Consider the following 19,168-nt stretch of genomic DNA (forward strand, 5'->3'; position numbering starts at 1 on the left):
CAACTGGAACAGTCGTAGGCTACTGCACATGCGCTGCCCGTGCACCACCTCAATCGCACTTCCACTGCCGGGAGCTTTCTGCGCATGCGCAGATGTCTGCTGTCCATGGGAGAGCAATCGAGGAGGCATGTCTGTGACCTGGGCAATGCATGTGCAGTAGCCCGTGATGGGCAATCCTACAGAGGGGCAAAGCAAAGTAGACCAGGAGGAAACTGAAGGACCTGTACGGCTACAGGGGGGCTGGAAGAAGCCCAGGTAAGTAGCATAAAATTTGTTCCCATGTCTCAGGTTTATTTTAAGAATAAAGCACCCCTCACCTCCTGTGCTGCTGACCAACTGTCACTGGGGCAGCAGATGTATGGAAATATCTACAACTGTTACTCAGCAAAGAGAACCGCCAGATCGTCAGCCTTCCATGCCCCACACAGAACATTAAAAAAAGATTTAAGAAATTGGGGTTCCATGTTGACAAATCCGAAGATAAAAACACCAGAAACCAGCTATACAAGATATACAGTGCGTCTGGAAAGTATTCACAGCGCTTTTATCACTTTTGTTATGTTACAGACAGTCTTATTCCAAAATGGATCAAATTCATTTTTTTTCCTTAAAGAGGAACTGTCGCAAAAATTTTAAAATTTAAAACACATACAGTACAAATAAGAAGTACATTTCTTCCAGAGTAAAAGGAGCCATACATGACTTTTCTCCTATGTTGCTGTCACTTACAGTAGGTAGTAGAAATCTAACATTACCAACAGGTTTTGGGCTAGTCCATCTCTTCATGGGAGATTCTCAGCATTGCCTTTATTCTTTATAAAGACATTCTCTGAAAATTATTAATACAAAGATGCTGGCCAGCCTCCCTGCACACTATTTTGGCAGTTGGACGGAGCAACTGCCATTCACCAAGTGCTTTTAAAAATAAAGAAAACCCTGAGAAACCCCCCCCCCCCCCCCTATGAGAAAATGGGCTAGTCCAAAATATGTCGGTAATGTCAGATTTCTACTACTTATTGTAAGTGACAGCAACATAGGAGAAAAGTAATTTATGGCTCATTTTACTATGGGAGAAATGTACTTCTTATTTGTATGTGTTTTACATTTTAAATGTTTGCGAAAGTTCCTCTTTAAGAATTCTACAAACAACGCTCCATAATGACAACATGAAAAAAGTTTACTTGAGGTTTTGGCACTGTAAATACTTTACAAATGCACAGTATATTACGTCATCCTTGAGACATTGTTCACTCTTGTCGGTCCAAGTGCATTTTTCGGCCTGCGTTTTCTGCACACCATGGCCTCAATTCACTAATCTTTATCAAACACTTTATCGAACGTTTGATAATTTACCTCATGAGTAAAATCTAATTTTGAATTCACTAAGGTGTTATAGATTTATTGAACGTTTTATCAATAAAACATTCGAAAAACAAGCTTCTGTAATTGACTGAGAAAATGCTCACAGTACAGTATTGCACTGCTGTCAGTTTTTTACTTCTGCACATTAAAAACACATTCAAGTGTGAACAAGGCTATTGATTAACATCGATTCTTGGTTTTGCTTTAAAGCTGACAGACTGTGCTATGATGTATTATGAGTACAAATTCTGAAACCAAATAATGGCAGCCCTCAAAAACAAGTCAGCTACCAGCACAGCATGGCAACTATGTAGTTAGCACTGCCGCTTTGCAGCACTATGGTAGAAGGTTCAATTATCACTGAGTATACTATTTCCATGGAGACTGCAAGGTCTCTCTATCTATGTTGAGTTTCCTCTGGGCACACTGACTTCCACCCCCTGTAGAGCATACTGGTAGTGGAATTGGCTTTCCCACCAACTAGAAGGATAGAACTAGATAGGCTTATTATACTATGCTCACGGTAGGGGAAATTAAAGAGGAACTGTCGTGAAAATCTTAACAGTTAAAACACATACCAATAAGAAGTACAAGGTGGGCCATTTATATGGATACACCTTAATATGGCCATTTATATGGATACACCATTTTATGTGAATGGTGAAGTTAACAAACAAAACCACCGCTATTGATCTGACACTAACCCACACTGTATAGATTCCTCCGAGACTGTTGGAACAAAAAAAATGATGGTATCGTGTGGTATATGGGGTGTATCCATAGATAAGGTGTATCCATATAAATGGCCCACCCTGTACATTTCTCCCAGAGTAAAATGAGACATTAATTACTTTTCTCCTATGTTGCTGTCACTTACAGTAAGTAGTAGAAATCTGACATTGCCGACAGGTTTTGGGCTAGTCCATCCCTTCGTGGGGGATTCTCAGCATGGCCTTTATTCGTTATAAAGACATTCCCTGAAAATGATTAATGCAAAGATGCTGGCAGCCTCCCTGCTCACCATTTTGGCAGTTGGGCGGAGCAACTGCCATTCACTAAGTGCTTTTAAACATAAAGAAAACCCTGAGAACCCCCCTATGAGAAGATGGGCTAGCCCAAATCTGTCGGTAATGTCAGATTTCTACTACCTAGTGTAAGTGACAGCAACATAGGAAAAAAGTAATTTATGGCTCATTTTACTCTGGGAGAAATGTACTTCTTATTTGTATGTGTTTGAAATTTTAAGATTTTCGCGAGAGTTCCGCTTTAAGTGCCATAACCAGTGCCTCTGCTGAGAATCCAGTGTGCATACGGCAGTCCCTGATCCCTGGGCCAGCAATCTGACCCTAGTGCATTGATCTCCTCACTGACCCCGCCCACCACGTAATGTCAGTCTCACGCCACCTAGCCGACCCCCCCTCCTCCCCATACAGCAGATTAGGTTGCTCACTTGCAAGCTAGTGATGCATCTGCACAGCCGTGGCCCTGCAAGTTCGCCCGAGGGACTGGGGTTTCGATCCCAATCGGGTGACACCGATTGAGCGTGTGTACGGGAACATTAGACAGTTAGAATCTCTGAGGGATAGCTAGTGATATGAACTGATCAGTGTGCAAGATGCCACATTAATGAATAATATTAAAACAACACCATCTCATGGGAATAACTCGGTCATCAGCATTCAAAGGTTAATAAGGTGAAACACATAATTATGGGAAGCAGGATGTAATGCTGGCAGCCATTAGATTATAACGTCCCCCCCCTCCCCCATAGTTAGGTTTGCGTGCTATTAGGATCACCTGTTAAGTTTAAAGGGACAGTCCCATTACACTAACTGGAACATTTCCTTGCACAGCGCACAGCCTTCCTTCAGATGAAATTAAAGTGTACCTGCAGCGAACCTAGGGGCAAATAATTGATACTTACCTAAGAAAAGGAGAGCCTCTGGATCCGGTAGAGGCTTCCTGCGCTGTTCTCCAGGCAACCGTTGCCTCACGGACACCACAAAAGAGATCCGACAAGATTCTAATCGCGGTCACACTCATGCCTTCTATCCCTGTCAGGTGTGTGCCCCCCCTCTTGGCTAGGTCTGTAGCTCAGCTTCCTGTTTCTGGTGCTCTTAGCTCTCAATCAATAATGTTAGCCCACACAGTGTCTTTAGAGAGCGAACACCCGAGCTGTGATCATAGCCCAAAAAGGGCTTTAACGTATCAGCGTACATGTGGCTTAAAGTGTACCTAAGACAAGTAAAGAAAAAAAAAAGCCCACATCAAGCTGATCAGTCCCTCACTGTTCTCCTCCACCGCCTGGATCCTCTACTAGGCGGCCCAGTAATCTCGCAAGTCGGCGCAGACACTATCCGGCCGCGCGTGCTCCACCATTGCGCTCCCGCAGTCCCCTAGGCGCAGAACTCTCCCGGTGATGGGGCACTCAAGCACAGCCGGGACAGGCTTGTGCAGTATGCCCCATCTTGCAACGTTACTGGGCCACCTACCGGAGGATGCAGGGGGCGGAGGAGGATGGCAAGGGACCAATCAGCCTGAAGGGGGCTGGAGGAAGCCCTAAATTTGTATAAAACTTTTTTTTACTTGTCTCTGGTTTACTTTAACGCCTCCAAAAATACATCCATGACTGAAAGAAAAATTCCTCCATGACTGATTTTAACTCCCACTGTTTACCTGAGTACATAACTCATCACTAACACATACTCCTCCTTACCTGGTGTTTGCTGAAGGGCTGATAAGATGACCAAGGGGATGACAAGGAGCGTATTGATGAAAAATGTGACGGAGGGGAAAGGGGACATAGCCCTGTTGTCCTTGGGCTCACTATGTTCTTCCGCTTTAAGTTGCGGTAGTTACAGACTACACGTGCGTGGCCTTGGCCAAACACCTCCTTGTTCGCGCTCCCTTGGCTGGGAGCATTCTGTGCCGGCACAGTTAGTGAGGCTTGTAACTGCACAGGTGCAGAACGCTCACAGGCCCAAGGGGCACGCAGTCAGGGCCGTGCATACTCAGTAGTCCCCGTCTGGCACAGTTGGGGATCTTAACCAGGGCTGACTGCAAGGGAACAGATGGGACAGGAGAGACACCGAGGGGCAGGATGAATTCCCATGTGTGAGCGTCACTTTAAGTCACTGGCCGAGAACGAGCATACACATCAGATGCTTTGACTCGGGTGCGACTCCACTGGCTGCGCACTTGTTGGAGGTGCGTCTCACAAACAACTAAAGCCAAAAGCTCAGCATGACAGCCAGGCAAATGGCATGGTGTATAATGGAATGAAAATGGCAGCCTCTGTAGTCTCCTCTCACTTAAAGTGGACCCAAATTAAAAATACAAGATTTTATAAATAAAATCTATTTTCTAAATTATAATAATAAGTAGCCTTTTTTTCAGCTGCATGATGACAAATATAAAATATTTTACATTTTTTGGAGGAACCCCCCATCTTCCTTTCATAGTGCCGGGACAGAATCCAGCAAACTAGTGGAGTAGGTGGTGTCCGGCAAAGGAGGAATTGCTAATGGCTGCCACCTGTATAACTCTAGTTATGAAAAGAGAAGGGTGAAAAGCATGCACTGAAATGCTCATAGGCTTGAAGGAGTGTTTATTTATCTTTGTATGTGTCAGAGTGGTGCAACTATATATTTTGAATTAAAAAAAATTTTGGTTTGGGTCCACTTTAAACCCAAAGAATACATAATTAAATGTACAACAAACCTAGGGGTATATTGATGTCAAAATAAAAGGAAATCTTTGGAAGGACTGATAGGCTGAGTCTGGGACTGCCCCGTTAAACGATCCGCGTGGTCTGGTGCAGCGAGGCGTTACCTCTGCCGGGGTTAGTCACACAAGGAGAGAACTGCCCGGCCTCCCTCCGCCCTACCTACCCTGGACGTAGCACACTATCCTTGCTGTGTGGCAAATTATCAAAGTCTGCCTTTTCTGAACCTATAAAGAAGGCCGGTTGAGTGGACAACCTTGGTTCCGGGCAGCCCTCGCTGGCTGCATCCTGTAGGAAGCGGGGGTTCAGGACAACGGCGGTCCCCGAGGCGGACAGGATGCACACCTCCTCGCTACAAAAATAAAGCCAGAAACAGAGAATGTCAGTTACAGTTACTCCAGACAGAAATCCAGCAACGCTGCATTCTCATTTGCCAGTAGAGACAGTTTGTGAGATGCTAATTTCAAGTTGATGCAAATGTTATGTTGAGTTTATAAAAATGTATGCAACATGGAATTGAAACACCCAAAAGCCATACCTGAACATTCTGATTGGTCCAATTAAAAACTGAATGGTTTAAAGGATACACGAGGTAACCTGTGACATGATGAGATAGACATGGGTTATGTACAGTGCCTAGCACACAAATAACTATGCGGTGTTCCTTTTTTTCTTTATCTGCCTGAAAGAGTTAAATATCAGGTATGTAAGTGGTTGACTCAGTCCTGACTCAGACAGGAAGTGCCTGCAGTGTGACTCTCACTGATAAGAAATTCCTACTATAAAACACTTTTGTAGCAGAAAATGGCTTCTGAGAGCAGGAAAGAGGTAAAAAAGGGTCAATAGTTCATAGATTTTAGCTCTGGCATACTTCAATGAATGTGTCATTGAGCAAGAACAATAAAACAGTTACAATTTAAAAAGTAGATTTAAACATAAAATAAAACAGTACAATATCTTAAAAAAGTCATTTTCAGGAGAAGGAAGATAGATACAATCGTTTATTTCATTAGTTTATTTTTGTCTAGTGTGTCCTTAAAGTACACCAGAATGGAGAGGGATGTGATGGCTGACATATGGATTTCCTTTTAAATAATACCAGTTGCCCGACAGGCCTGCTGATCAATTTGGCCGCAGTAGTGTCTGTATCGCACACCTGTAACAAGCATGCTGCTAATTTAGTCAGACTTCAGTCAGAGCACCTGATCTGCATGCTTGTTCAGGGTATATGGCTAAAAGTATTGGAGGCACATAACCAGTAGGACAGCCATGCAACCGGTATTGTTTAAACGGAAATAAATATGTCAGCTTTCATATCCCTCTCAGTTCAGGTGCACTTTAACCTCCTTGGGAGTAACCCCGAGCCAGGCTTGTGGTGGAAAAAGAAGCAGTAATCCCGAGCTTGGCTCAGGGTAGCTGCCAGGAAGCGTGGGGATGCAGTGCAGCGATAGTTGTAACTCCTTCCCTGGGATCTGGGCACTTGCTGCCCATCCTCTTCTGGTCCTCGATTCCTCAGGTGAGATTGCCCTTTGTCACATGACTACAGAAGGCAATCTCATCATAAGGGTAGAGCACCAACCACAGGACAGGAGGAAGAATTGCAGCACTGGATCCCGGAGAGGTGAGTCTGTGTAGAGGCTACTGCAGATCTCTCTGCAATATTTTTCCGGCTCTTAGGTTCTAAAAGCACATAAAAAAATGGTACCGCGCTTAGACCCTAAAATCAGGAAATAATCATATTGCCAGGGAGGTTAAAAAAAATAAAACATAAAATTTGCATTAACTCAAAATAGTTAGCAACTCATTAAGCATATCTATTTTTTCAAGCTGAAAGGTACAGTATTACTATCGGAAACTACTTTCAGAAAACCCCAATCGAATGAGAGAGAAAGAAAGACAGAAAAAGAAAGAGAGAGAAGGTATTGGGCAGTTTTAAGACTACAAACCGCACACAGGATACTGCTCACAAGCTAGTGGTCCTAAATCTGATCATTCAGATGCACAGTTGCTAGTAAAGAAAGCAGTAAAAGGAAATAATAATGCTGCTAAAGAAAAGCAATTAAAGAAAATAAAAAAAGCTTTAGGTTAATTTCCAGTGCATAATTGACATATTCAAGAGAACTGCCTTGAGAATTGGCCTTGTTCAATTTTGCGTTTCGCTGGGCTTCAAAGAGAACCTGTCCCCATATGTATTTGTACTTTGTACTTGAATATCTACTCTGAAACTGATCAAACTAGGAAACTGCTTATTCTTTTGTTATTTCAATGTTCTGGTTTTTTAAAGCCATGATGGATGGAAGGACTCTCTGACTACTGTACGGTCTGACCTTTGGATTAATGGTCACTATGGCAACCTGAGAGGATTTTAGTTAATAGAATACATTACAGTATATGCACAAGAGATCCAAGTAAAAATAAATAAAATGCCTGGTAAAAACTTACGGTAAGTGGCTAGTCACAGTACCTATAGCTGCAGGAAAGACGTCAGTGGACGAGGTACTGACGGAGCTGCGGAGTAGCTCACTCACCATGTGGGGGACAAATGGAGCAGTGGCCACTCTGGCCAGAAAGACTCTCCCCTTGTGATGATAAGGTAGGTAACATGGTATGTCACCCGCTGTAATAATAGCACAGGAGACTTGGGCGCAGCCAGCACCACCATAGACCGTAATAGGAATTGCGGCTATAGCAGAGCACACTGAGTAACTTCGGCGCCGTCAGAAACCGGAGCTGAAGTTACTTTTAAAACACTGTAATTTGGCCTCCAGTAATAGCTGGAAGCTGAATGACATTATTCCCCACTATCCACGTGGACCTGGAGGGGGAATAGTAATTAGCCCCGCGGGACTTGTGCAGCAGCAGGATAAGCCATATACCGGCTGTGATTTCATATGTATGCACATGGTATGTTCCTACCTCCCACATCTCTCTCATGCAGCTAGCAATGTGTCTGTGGATCTCTGAGGCCCCCCCTGCAATACCTCTGGCTCTGCTGAAGACACCTCAGTGAGTCCTTTCTCTCACACAGAGCTTGTATTGTGCATGTGTCCTCAGCAGAGCCGGAGGTACTGCAGGGAGCCTCAGAGAACAACTGACACCTCACCAGCCACGTGAGAGAGATGAGTGAGATAGGAACATCCCATGTTTCCTCCCTCATTGACACAGGGAGATAATCTTTCTAGCCAGAACAGCAGCTGCTCCAGTTGTTCCCCAGATGGTGAGTGACCTGCTCTTCAGCTTCAACAGTAACTCATCTATTGATGTCTTCCCTGCTGCAGCTATAAGTACTGAGACTCACCACTTTACCAGCCATTTCCATTTGTTTTACTACTTGGACCACTTCTGCATATATATTTTATTAACTAAACATCCACTCAGTTCGCCATAGTGCCCCTTTAAGTAAATTAATTGGACCTCCTACATAAGATGTCCTGATACGGAGATTTGGCTCCTCTGGCTTTGCACCCTCAAAAAGCCCTGTGAGTTCTAAATAATAAATTAAAAGAGAAACAGTATATAAAAATGGCTAGTTATGGGGCTCATGAAGGCACAGTAGTAATATTCGAAATCTCAGCAGTCTATAGCGGTACCAATGGAGGCGCTAGTCTACTTTAGGGGACCCACCGCAACAATTTCCGTTATTTCCGTTTGCTTGTTTAAACCCTCACAAGACTTATATCCCCGGGTAGCTAAGCATGTCCTCTAATGAATTTTGCGGGTTTCGGTAAAAAAAAAAGTTTTAACTGACTGTATAGGAGCCGCGGAACGGCCGCAATTTCAGGTTCGTCGGCCATCTTGGTTCTGCTCTGCAGGTTGTTTCTTCTTCCTCATTGGAGGGATTGTTAGGTGGAGGCGTGCCAGCTTTTGTTGGCAGCTAACAAACCCTCCAATGAGGAGGAAGAAACGACCTGCACAGCAGAACTAAGATGGCCGACGGAACCGAGATTTAGGCCGTTCGGTGGCTCCTACACGGCCAATTTTTACTTTTTGTTACCGAAAACCTCAAAATTCGTTAGAGGACATTGCTTACCTATCCCCGTGGGTATATGGGTGAAAGCGGACATTTGTTCCGTTTTGCAGCACAGCTGAAAGCGTCTATGGGGATTTGCGGTGGGTCCCCTAAAGTAGACTAGCGCCCCAATGGAAGCCCCACCTCTAAATGTAGAGGCCTACACCCTGATCTCAGAGTCCATGACTCCGGCCATTGAAAACCGTGCCTCCCAATCTACCGCATTGCTTCCTTCAGGAGACTGTAGTATGTTTATACTCTTTAAGGATTAGGTTTTGGAAGCATGACCTCTTCTTTACCAGGCCCAGAAATAACGGATTCATCCTACCATCATACTTTATAAGAAATATGAATGCAATGTACCACTTAGTAGAAGGATGTGAGTACAAATACAATCATACAGAATAGATGAGAAGTGGTGAAAGTTGAAGAGTTCGGTTAAATGAGGTAGGGAAGGTCATAAAGTGTCAAATATTCATTTGAAACTCAGAGAAATACTAGTCAACCTAGTCTGTTGCTGAACAAGATTAAAAAGTAAACGAGACCCAAGAATTGAACTTCATCCCATTCAGTAGCTGATACCACCTTTCCCATGAGAAATCTATTCCTTTTCCCAAACGGATCATCAGGGGGTTCTGTATGGCTGTTATTGTGGTAAAACTCCTCCCACAGTGAGATGTCAGGCCCATAGTCCTAACAGTTTCCTGTCTGTGAACCTCATTGCGTTGTGTGTGTATGTGTGTGGGGGGGGGGGGGGGGGAGAGGGGGTTTGGGGGAAGGTATCTGTACACATGTGTGGAATTGCAGTTATATATCCAAGGCCAGTTAAAAAAGGTGTCTACCCAGAAGTCCCTTCTCCTGTGTGAGAGATGCAGCCATTTAGAGTTCACTTACCAGATACTGGTGGACTCACTGTAGCCAACGACAGCATGGCAACCCAGCGCTTTGCCGTGAGATTTAATCTCCTGGCGGATTTCGGCCCACCAGGCATCTCGTGTTTCCGGTTCATCTGGGGGAAGAGAAAAGAGAAGCTGATTGCCACCGACATGCAGTCACCTCGGCTTCATCTGTCTACAGTACGATCCTATGCCCCAAACATGTTACTTAAATAGTGGTTTCCCTCTTTCTCTGCCAAATCTGATAATTGCATCAGTGGTGACCCAGAGACTTTGAATGCTGGCCCCAGAAGGATTACAAAAATAATCCTACTATCCCTGCACTTGTCCACATCAGTTATAGGTATCCAGACTTTACTGATCAGTCTTAAAGGAAACCTTAATTGAAATGGATAAGGAGGCTGTCATATTTAATTTTAAACAATACAAATAACCTGGTTGCCCCGCTGATCCTCTGTCTTTAATAGACCCTGAATGAGCATACAGATCAGATGTTTCACAACAAAGATTAGCTGAAATGCAAACATCAAACCAACAAACATTGATTCTGGTGATACATTTAATGACTAACTGTACATGTTTTATTGCAAGCTTTTGAAACGTTGAGTTTCTTCTTCAGGCATTATACAGAACTGTATCAGAACCGTACAATAAGAAGTTTAGAATGAAATGCAAACTTATATATGATTCTGTAGGCTCAACAAAGATTAGCTGCATGCTTGTTTCAGGTGTTTGATTCAGACTCTGCTGAGGCATAAGAGATCAGCAGGATGGCCAGGCAACTGGTATTGTTTGAAAATAAATAAACATGCCAGCCTCCATATTACTCTCACCTCAAGTGTCCTTTAAGCCAGGTAAACACGTCCGGTCTTGATTGGCCAATGTCACCACTTGAGCAAGAGGTCCAACACATTTGAAGTCTATGAACAGATTGTGTAGATGAGATCTTATACTGGGCATACGCGGTGCGTTTATGCGGCGGAATCGAGCCGCTGGCTCGATGCTGGCACCTCCCCGCTCGTCCGCATGGGCGCGTGGATCGATTCCCGCTCGTCCCCGTGGGCAGTTCCTTATCAGCCGCTCATTTCTTTCATTATCCGCCCGCGGGGATTGATCTCGGTATCGATCCGCCGTGGTGATCAGACAGGTTGAATATTATCAATCGAGCTATCAGTGGCTCGATTGATAACTATCGCACAGTGTATGCCTAGCATTATACTGCATGGAGGTAAAATTGGCCAATCAACATTGGCTGTGTGTACGTACCTTTATTGTCAAGGAACGTAATGTAGGTATTTAAAAATTGTACAAGTAGCTCTGAACAAAATGTAGAGTTTAGCAAGGGAAGGAAGTCTTTTCACTCATAATGCACAATTTAATTCGTAATTGTATTGTTTTACTTTTTTCCGCAGCCATTTAGCCATTTATTAAACTTCATAACCTGCCAAAAAATCCACACATTTCTTCCTTATAGCCACATTAACTGTGTAGGACATGTTGGAAGTCTCATCTCCTGCCCTGACTACTGGATCACTGCTTTTCTTAGCAGTCTGCACAAAGCACCAGGTAAAAAATAAAAATGTTTGCGGCATTGCCTTTTATCTACACATCCCAATGGATGTTACGTTTCTCTTCCATGGCACTGGAGCTGCCTATGCCATTATAGGAGAGTGTTTCTACACTAGGCTTCCTCTTATGAACAAAATGGGATGGCTTAAAGGACACCCGAAGAGAAAATAAACTAATGAAATAAACAATTGTATCTATCTTCCTTCTCCTAACAATATTTTAAAGATATTCCATAGTTTTATTTTATGTTTAAATCTACTTTTAAGTTTTAACAGTTTTGTTTTTGCTCATTTTATTGTTTTTGCTCACTTTATTGTTTTTGCTCATGTGTATTCATGGAAGTATGCCAGAGCTACAATACATGAACTACTGATCCTTTATATCTCTTTTTACTGCTCTCAGAAGCCATTTTTTGCTAGACATGTGTTTTATGGTTGGGATTTCTTATCCGTGAGGGTCAAACTGTAGTCACTTCCTGTCTGAGTCAGGACGGAGTCAGCCACTTACATACCTGATATTTAACTCTTTCAGGCACAAAAAGAAAAAAAGGGAACACAGCATAGTTATTTGTGTGTTAGGCACTGTACATACCCATGTCTATCTCATCATGTCACATGTCACCTCGGGTATCCTTTAACTCAATTTCTACACAATGCAAAATGGTAAGTCACTGTAATGCTAAATACACACCATGCAATTTCCTGTTCCATTGACGGGAATTAGACAATTATTTCCAACATGCCCAATCTGCTCCCATTTGATAACAGTATAGATATTGCAAAGCTATCAGAAAATTATTATCATTATGATCGGGAACAGCTTGCACATGTACACATGACAACTTCCCATCAGATTAGCCTTCCATAGGATGGGAAATTGAATCGTGTGTACCTAGCATAAGAAACTTAAAGGGAGGGAGTGACATATGGAGGCTGCCATATTTACTTCCTTTTTAAACAGTACCAGTTGCCTGGCTATCCTGCAGATCTTTCTGGCTTTGGCTGCACCTGATTTTTTACTGCCTACTGTAACTGACATTAACATTGGGAAAAGTAATTTAAAGTGAATTTTACTCTAGGACTAATGTACCTCTTATATGCATGCATTTAAAATTTACACTTTTTTTTTGCAATAAAGGTTCTTCGTCATTACCTGACCAATACAATTTTTATCATAACCATGGCAGTCCAAGTGATAGTAATAAAATGTTTCTAACCCCTTTCCACAAAGCTAACATACGGTACATTTTTTCCCCTTAATTTTTGCAATGAAAATAAAATAATAAAATACATGGAGCAGCAGTTCACTGGCGCTGATCTCCTTATTGCAGGTTTCCAGCATTTGCCCACCTCCTCCCTGCAGTGATGTAAGGGGCATGGGAGACTAGCATTGGCTCTCAGCGGCTGGGAGGCGTGGTTTCAGCTGGAAGTGCAATCTACCCCTCCCACTGCTACTTCCATCACTTTGGGGGCGGGTCATAACTGAAGGAGAGGGGAGGAACTGTATGCATGCACTGAAGAGAACTGCAACATACCATTTACTTTTTGAAACAAAATTTTCAATGCATTAAAAATTAAATTACACACACTTCTAATGCATACGTTCAAAAGAAAAGCTTTAGAACTAGGGGTTTCATTTCCATAAATGAGGGTTTATCATCCACAGGCAACTCAAATTTTCCTTCCAAGAAATATTGATCTCCTCTACTGGACATGAGTGAATTTAGAAAAAGGAAGAAAATATTACAAAATAATACTGTTTGCCATACAGCATGCAGAATGGACAGAGAGCAGACAGGACCAGCCACGTACTGCCCACAAGCTGGGCAAATGCAGAAGGAGTACAGAGCCTCCCTCGCACCCCACAGTGTCTCCGCCCGGGGGTGAGAGGTGGCGAGTGCAGACATAACATAGGTAACTTACCTGCCTCATCGTGTACACGCTGTGCAAAAGTTCAAAAACTGCAACATGACTAACCAGAGAATGCAGGGCCATCTATTGGGTTATGTGGGCGTATGGACACAAGCAGCTGCATGTAAACTGACACGAGCCACACAATCCACAATATGTCACCATAGTAGCATCTGAATACTAAAGGAGTTACAGAGGCACTAGTAGGAGAGTTGGGGGCGAAGCAGAAGGACAGGGTTGGGGTGGGGGAGGTTTCAGTGGTATAACACAGGGTATCCCTGTCCTCTGGGAGGAGCAGGGAGGAGGCAGCAGCAGAAGCTAAGTGAGCTGGGTTTGGCAAGGCAGTTAGCAGACAGGAGCCATTGATGGGTACAACGGTGCATGCTCGGACTTAGTGACACGACATACAGAAACTATGGCAGCTCAGTGAAATGAGGACACAAAGAATCATTCCTACCCCACTCCTCAACCTTTCTCCATAGATTATGATGCCATCAAGCTACTGCAGGTCTTACCTTTGTGGCTAACCCCGATTATGAAACCAAACGCATGTGTGAGCTTGTGGCAGGCATCAGACAGATTCTGGACCACACAGGAAAGACAAAGGGCTCAATTCACTAAGACCCGTTTGCTAAAAATTTCAAGTGAGGTAAATTACCTCATGCTGCAATTATTATTTTTTGAGTATGTGACTTTAAAGTGAGTCTGAAGTGAAACTGAAAAAACAACCCAGATACTTACCTAAGGAGAGGGAAGGCTCTGGGTCCTATAGAGTCTTCCTGTTTCTTTCAAGGTCCCCACATTCCAGCTGGCTCCCGTTAGGTGTCTCCGACCGATGGGTCGGAGACTGCTGTCTGCCGCTGCGGGAGGCTTCGGAAGTCTTCGTTCGGGAGCTTGAGTGCTCCCAAAGATGGGCCGCTCCGTACTGCACACGTGTGAGCATGCTCTTTTGCGCATGCGCAGCACTGAGCCGCCTGTCTTCGGGAGCACTCAGGCTCCCGAAGACTTCTAAAGTCTCCCATAGCGGGAGATTTGAATGGGGGAGCCAGCGCTGGAACGCGGGGACCGTGAAAGGAATGGAAAGGGTCTATAGGACCCAGAGCCTTTCCTCTCCTTAGGTAAGTATCTGGGTTTACTTTTCAGATTCACTTCAGATACTCTTTAACACATGTGGTAATAGTTGGGTAATTTATCAAAAAACTTCAGGACAATTCGCAAAGAATTTTACCTCATGCTGTATTTCATTTGGTATTTTAAAGAGAACCCGAGGAAAAAAGTAAAGATGACCAGCATGCTTTCACTTGACAAAGAGCGGTTTATCCGTTCAAAACGGCGACAGTCCGTTGTGACTAGAATTGGGCTGCAATGGAGGCGTAACCTATTCTGGAGGAAGTCCTGATGCCATTGTATGCAGCTAAGAGCTATACTTACTACCAAGAGCTATAATTACATTCTGGGAGTCCGGACGTCATGGCTATTTTTATTCACTCTTTTTTGTGAATAAATATTCTGCTTTTTAAGAATTGGCAAGTGCTGGTCATCTTTACTTTTTTGCTTGCATCAAGTCTGTATCAGCCACACAGGCTAGACCTGGCACAGCCGTTGAAGCAAGATAGGTGTGCTGTCCAAGAAGTACGAAAAAAAAAAAAAAAAAAAAAAAAAAAAGGAGAACCCGGGGGGAACCTTGGGTCAAAAGTCAAATACTTACCTAAGCATCCTCCACACCTTCCCTGCTGCTTTGCTGCACAGCACGACTACACTTCTCTTCAGGCAGGCGCAGTATGGTCGGTTGTAAGTTTAGAATCCAACAAGAGCTTGTTGAATTCCTTTGGGGGGGTCCACGCTTGGTAGCGGTGGACCGGAGGGTGGCATGGGAACCCTTTACAGCATACATGTCAAACTCCGGCCCGTGGGCCAAATCTGGCCCTCAGAGCCATTCAATTTGGCCCTCAAATCCCCACTTTGCAGTATGTTTGGCCCTCTCTAGACCACCAATGAAGCTATATTGGAGGTGAAGCCCTAGAACACCAGGAAAGCCATATGGGCGAGGTAGGGGTAAAGCACTAAACACCAGGGAAACTGTACAGGGGAGGGTGGGGGCCACTAGACACCAGGGATCTGTATAGGAGTTGAAATGGAGCAATTGGACAACAGGGAATTTTATAAGGTGGCCAGTAGACATTGAGGTTGGCCCACGGCTAGGTCCCAGTATGGGAGGGAGGACCACTAGACACCAGAGAATTGTATAGGGCAGGAAGGAGGACTACTAGACACTAGGGAACAGTATAGGAGTTGGAAGGGAGCAATTGGACACCAGGGAACTTTATAAAGTGGCCAGTAGACATTGAGGTTGGCCTGTGGCTAGGTCCCAGTGTTCAATGTCGGCCCACTTTGCATTTGAGTTTGACACCCCTGCTGTACAGGATACAGAGGATTCTCTTTTCTTAGGTAAGCATTTGATTTTAAGGAAAAAGTATTTAATCTGGTGTTTGATGGATTTTTACAGTGCATGGAAAATCGAACCAGGTTGTGATACAGATAGCATTTTTTTTACTAAAAAGTAAAGAGCAAGTCAAAGCTGCATAAAATTAACAATATTATTATTACGGTATTGAGCTATAAAGCGCCAACATATCCCTTGTATCATCTCAAAACCATTAGCATCTTATTAGCCTTGTGTTTTACAACAAAATGGTTTTCTTTACTTTTTTTTAACTTTCCTGAATGGTTAAATTAACTTTCCTTATTTCTCTACCCTCTGTTTCCCCTTCTCTCTACTACTTAAAGGGACCCTAAGCAGAGGCCGTGGGTATGTATATTAGCATTCCCACGGCTATTTGGTAAAGACGAGACACTTACCGTCCCCTTATGTAAGTGCTCCTGCTCCCGGGCTGACCGCTATCAATTATATTAGATTCGGCACTCTGACATAAAGTCGCGCTGTGACCCAGAACAGGAAGTCTGCGGGTCCTCTCTGCACATGTGCAGGCTTCCTGGCTTCTTCCTTCCCTCCACGTGTGAACTGCGATATGATGCGCGGCAGTGGGAGCAGGAGCGCTTACATAAGTGTCTCGTCTTTACAAAATAGCACTGCATATGCAGTATCTGCTCCAGGTCCCTTTAACACCCTTCTGTAACCTACCGAATAGCTGTTTGTTATTATACCCAAAGCTCCAGACTGGACATAAAATATCAAACATCTCACTTGTTTTACCACGTGTTATCCTTTGTGAATTGACATTTATGAGTTATATCCTTCACAAGTCAGTCGTTTTAATTTTCCATGTGGTAACAGCCTTTGTAAATTGACATTTATGAGGCATTTACCTCACGAGTCAGTTATTAAAATTTTCCATGCGGTAACAGCCTTTGTGAATTGACATTTATGAGGCATTTACCTCACAAGTCAGCTATTTTAATTTTCCATGTGGTAACAGCCTTTGTGAATTGACATTTATGAGGCATTTACCTCACAAGCCAGTTATTTTAATTTTCCATGCGGTAACAGCCTTTGTGAATTGCCATTTATGAGGCATTTACCTCACAAGTCAGTTATTAAACTTTTCCATGCGGTAACAGCCTTTGTGAATGGACATTTATGAGGCATTTACCTCACAAGTCAGCTATTTTAATTTTCCATGTGGTAACAGCCTTTGTGAATTGACATCTGACAAAATATTCGGTAAAATCTGTTGTTTTCTGCTTTATCTTATGTGGTACTGCTTTGTGAATTGAGCCCCCAATTTATCATGGTGTGGCGGCAAGTTTTTGTTTTGCTCACAATGTCAAATGTTAGACAGGAACACAGCTTAGCCCAGCTAAGTATATCAAAATGGAGGCCAAGCTCATAGTGGCTAATTGTACTAATGACATTTTATAAGATATATGGGTATCATTATCAATCGTATCTACTTGTTACCTTCCAGTGATAAAAAAAAAAAAAGTTCTGCACCAATTAAATCATCCACTCTTAGGTCCAGTTCACGACAGTATTTGATGCAATGTGCTTTAATGCAGTGGACATGAATAAGAGGGGTGTAACGGATCCATGCTGTCACGTGGGCCATTTCACATATGTTGGTTGTGGTTTGGTGTGCTGTGATACAACGTAATTAGCACTGCACATTTTTTGGGGACAGCAGATGCACTGATATTTATTTAATAAATGCCATGCAGTTGCTTCCAGTCTGCAAAAGAGTGGAGGGTTGGAGGCATATTGTGTTTCTCCGACATAAAGTACATGGTAGTGGCTGGATAATGTACTGGTTAAGAGCATTGCCTTTGACTAAGGGGACCAGGGTTCAACTTAAAGTGAACCTGAAATCTTGCACAGGGCAGAAGGAAAACATAGAGGAATGCACCCTGTATGTATTTAGAGAGTTTAGCCTGTCTAATTCCCCCTCCTTTGTGTCTAATCATAAATTGTAATTTGATCTCTTCCCTGTGTCATATGACTGCCACGGCAGATAAGCGCATTTGAAAGCGCAGGCTGTTAACAATATGTCTGCTTCCATGAATCAGTAAGTAGAAACTGCGCAGATTTATTTTAGGATTTGTATCAGCTGTAACAAAGAAATGTTTTTTGTTTAAATGTTATTATGCTGTTGCTTATCTTTTAGAGCTGAGAGGACGTTCAGAGTTCAGGTCCGCTTTAATGGACAAGGCTGAAACCAGTGCTTATTCGGTAAAGAGTCATTGGGCAAAACTCCCTAACACTGCAGGGTGGCCTACTGAGCGTGCCCTTAGTGGCTGCAACTCTCGAGCGCTGTGAGTCCATCAGGAGAAAAGCGCTATACAAATGTTAGCATTATAATTATGTCAACACAACAAACAGATGCAAAGTGAAACTTAATGAGATCTATGGAACCCAAGAAAAAAAGGAGATTGGGAAGCTAAAAGGCACCAGTGTGGTGTATTAGGGCCGGTTTCCACATCTGGCCTTCCGTCATGCAGACAGCCGTGGGTGTCTTCCGGTAGTCCGGATGCGGGTGTCACTCACTGTTGGGGGGAATGCCTGCAGAGATCTGCAGCACGCAATCCATATTTCTCCATACAGCATATCGTATCGCTCCGCAATGGCTCAACCGCATTCAATGGAAACGACTCCAATGATATGCATTGGTCGCAAAGCCATTGCGGAAAATCATGATACAAATTCGCGTTTTGTATAAACGGGCCCTAATAAAAGGAAAAAGGAATTACCGATAAGTACTCAAAAATAGGGTTACCTACTGGCAACCACTGTATGGGGAGGTAAGGAAAAACAAATCCTTATTATGGTACGAAGGTACAGCTGCTCCAGTTCAACAGTGGGAGTGTGGTCACTCTTCATCAAAACAGTTTTTATAAAAATAAAATAATGGTAATAAAAATAATTGTAAAAAAGGTGAGGGTAATGTAATAATGGACAGAAGTGGAAGCAGCCCCCACCCCCAAAAAATAAAAACGTATGAAGGCATGTAAGCACGCACCTACAGATGTACACTGATGGCCACAAAGCTTTATTAGCATTTTAAAATGTTCTTTGTGATTCAAAACACAAATTCTTCAGATTAGTAGTGCAAAGCTATTCATTGTGAAGAAATTGAGACACCTCTGTCCCTTCACTGCTTCTAACTATACACTAGTAACCTGATGAAGTCATTCTTTGACTCACTAAACATGTTTTTTTATGCAGTTCCTCTAAGGGCCCGTTCAG

The 19,168-nt window shown here is 43.3% G+C and overlaps 1 protein-coding gene across 9 annotated transcripts in view; it reads right to left on the minus strand.

Moving 5' to 3' along the window:
* C2CD5 (C2 calcium dependent domain containing 5) overlaps positions 1 to 19,168 on the minus strand; it is a 160,064-nt gene that overhangs the window by 48,999 nt on the left and 91,897 nt on the right. For 4 of the 9 annotated variants that reach the window (XM_068277983.1, XM_068277982.1, XM_068277981.1 and 1 more), the window contains 2 exons: positions 9,990 to 10,104; positions 5,343 to 5,438 (listed from right to left, as the gene is read on the minus strand). In XM_068277983.1, coding sequence (XP_068134084.1) covers positions 5,343 to 5,438; positions 9,990 to 10,104 — 211 coding nt within the window. Of the gene's footprint in view, positions 1 to 729; positions 805 to 5,252; positions 5,439 to 9,989; positions 10,105 to 19,168 lie in introns of those variants that run through there. The other 5 variants (XM_068277980.1, XM_068277979.1, XM_068277978.1 and 2 more) reach the window with 2 other exon arrangements.

This window comes from Hyperolius riggenbachi, chromosome 3, assembly GCF_040937935.1.
Source record: "Hyperolius riggenbachi isolate aHypRig1 chromosome 3, aHypRig1.pri, whole genome shotgun sequence".
In the NCBI taxonomy this organism is placed as follows: Eukaryota; Metazoa; Chordata; class Amphibia; order Anura; family Hyperoliidae; genus Hyperolius; species Hyperolius riggenbachi.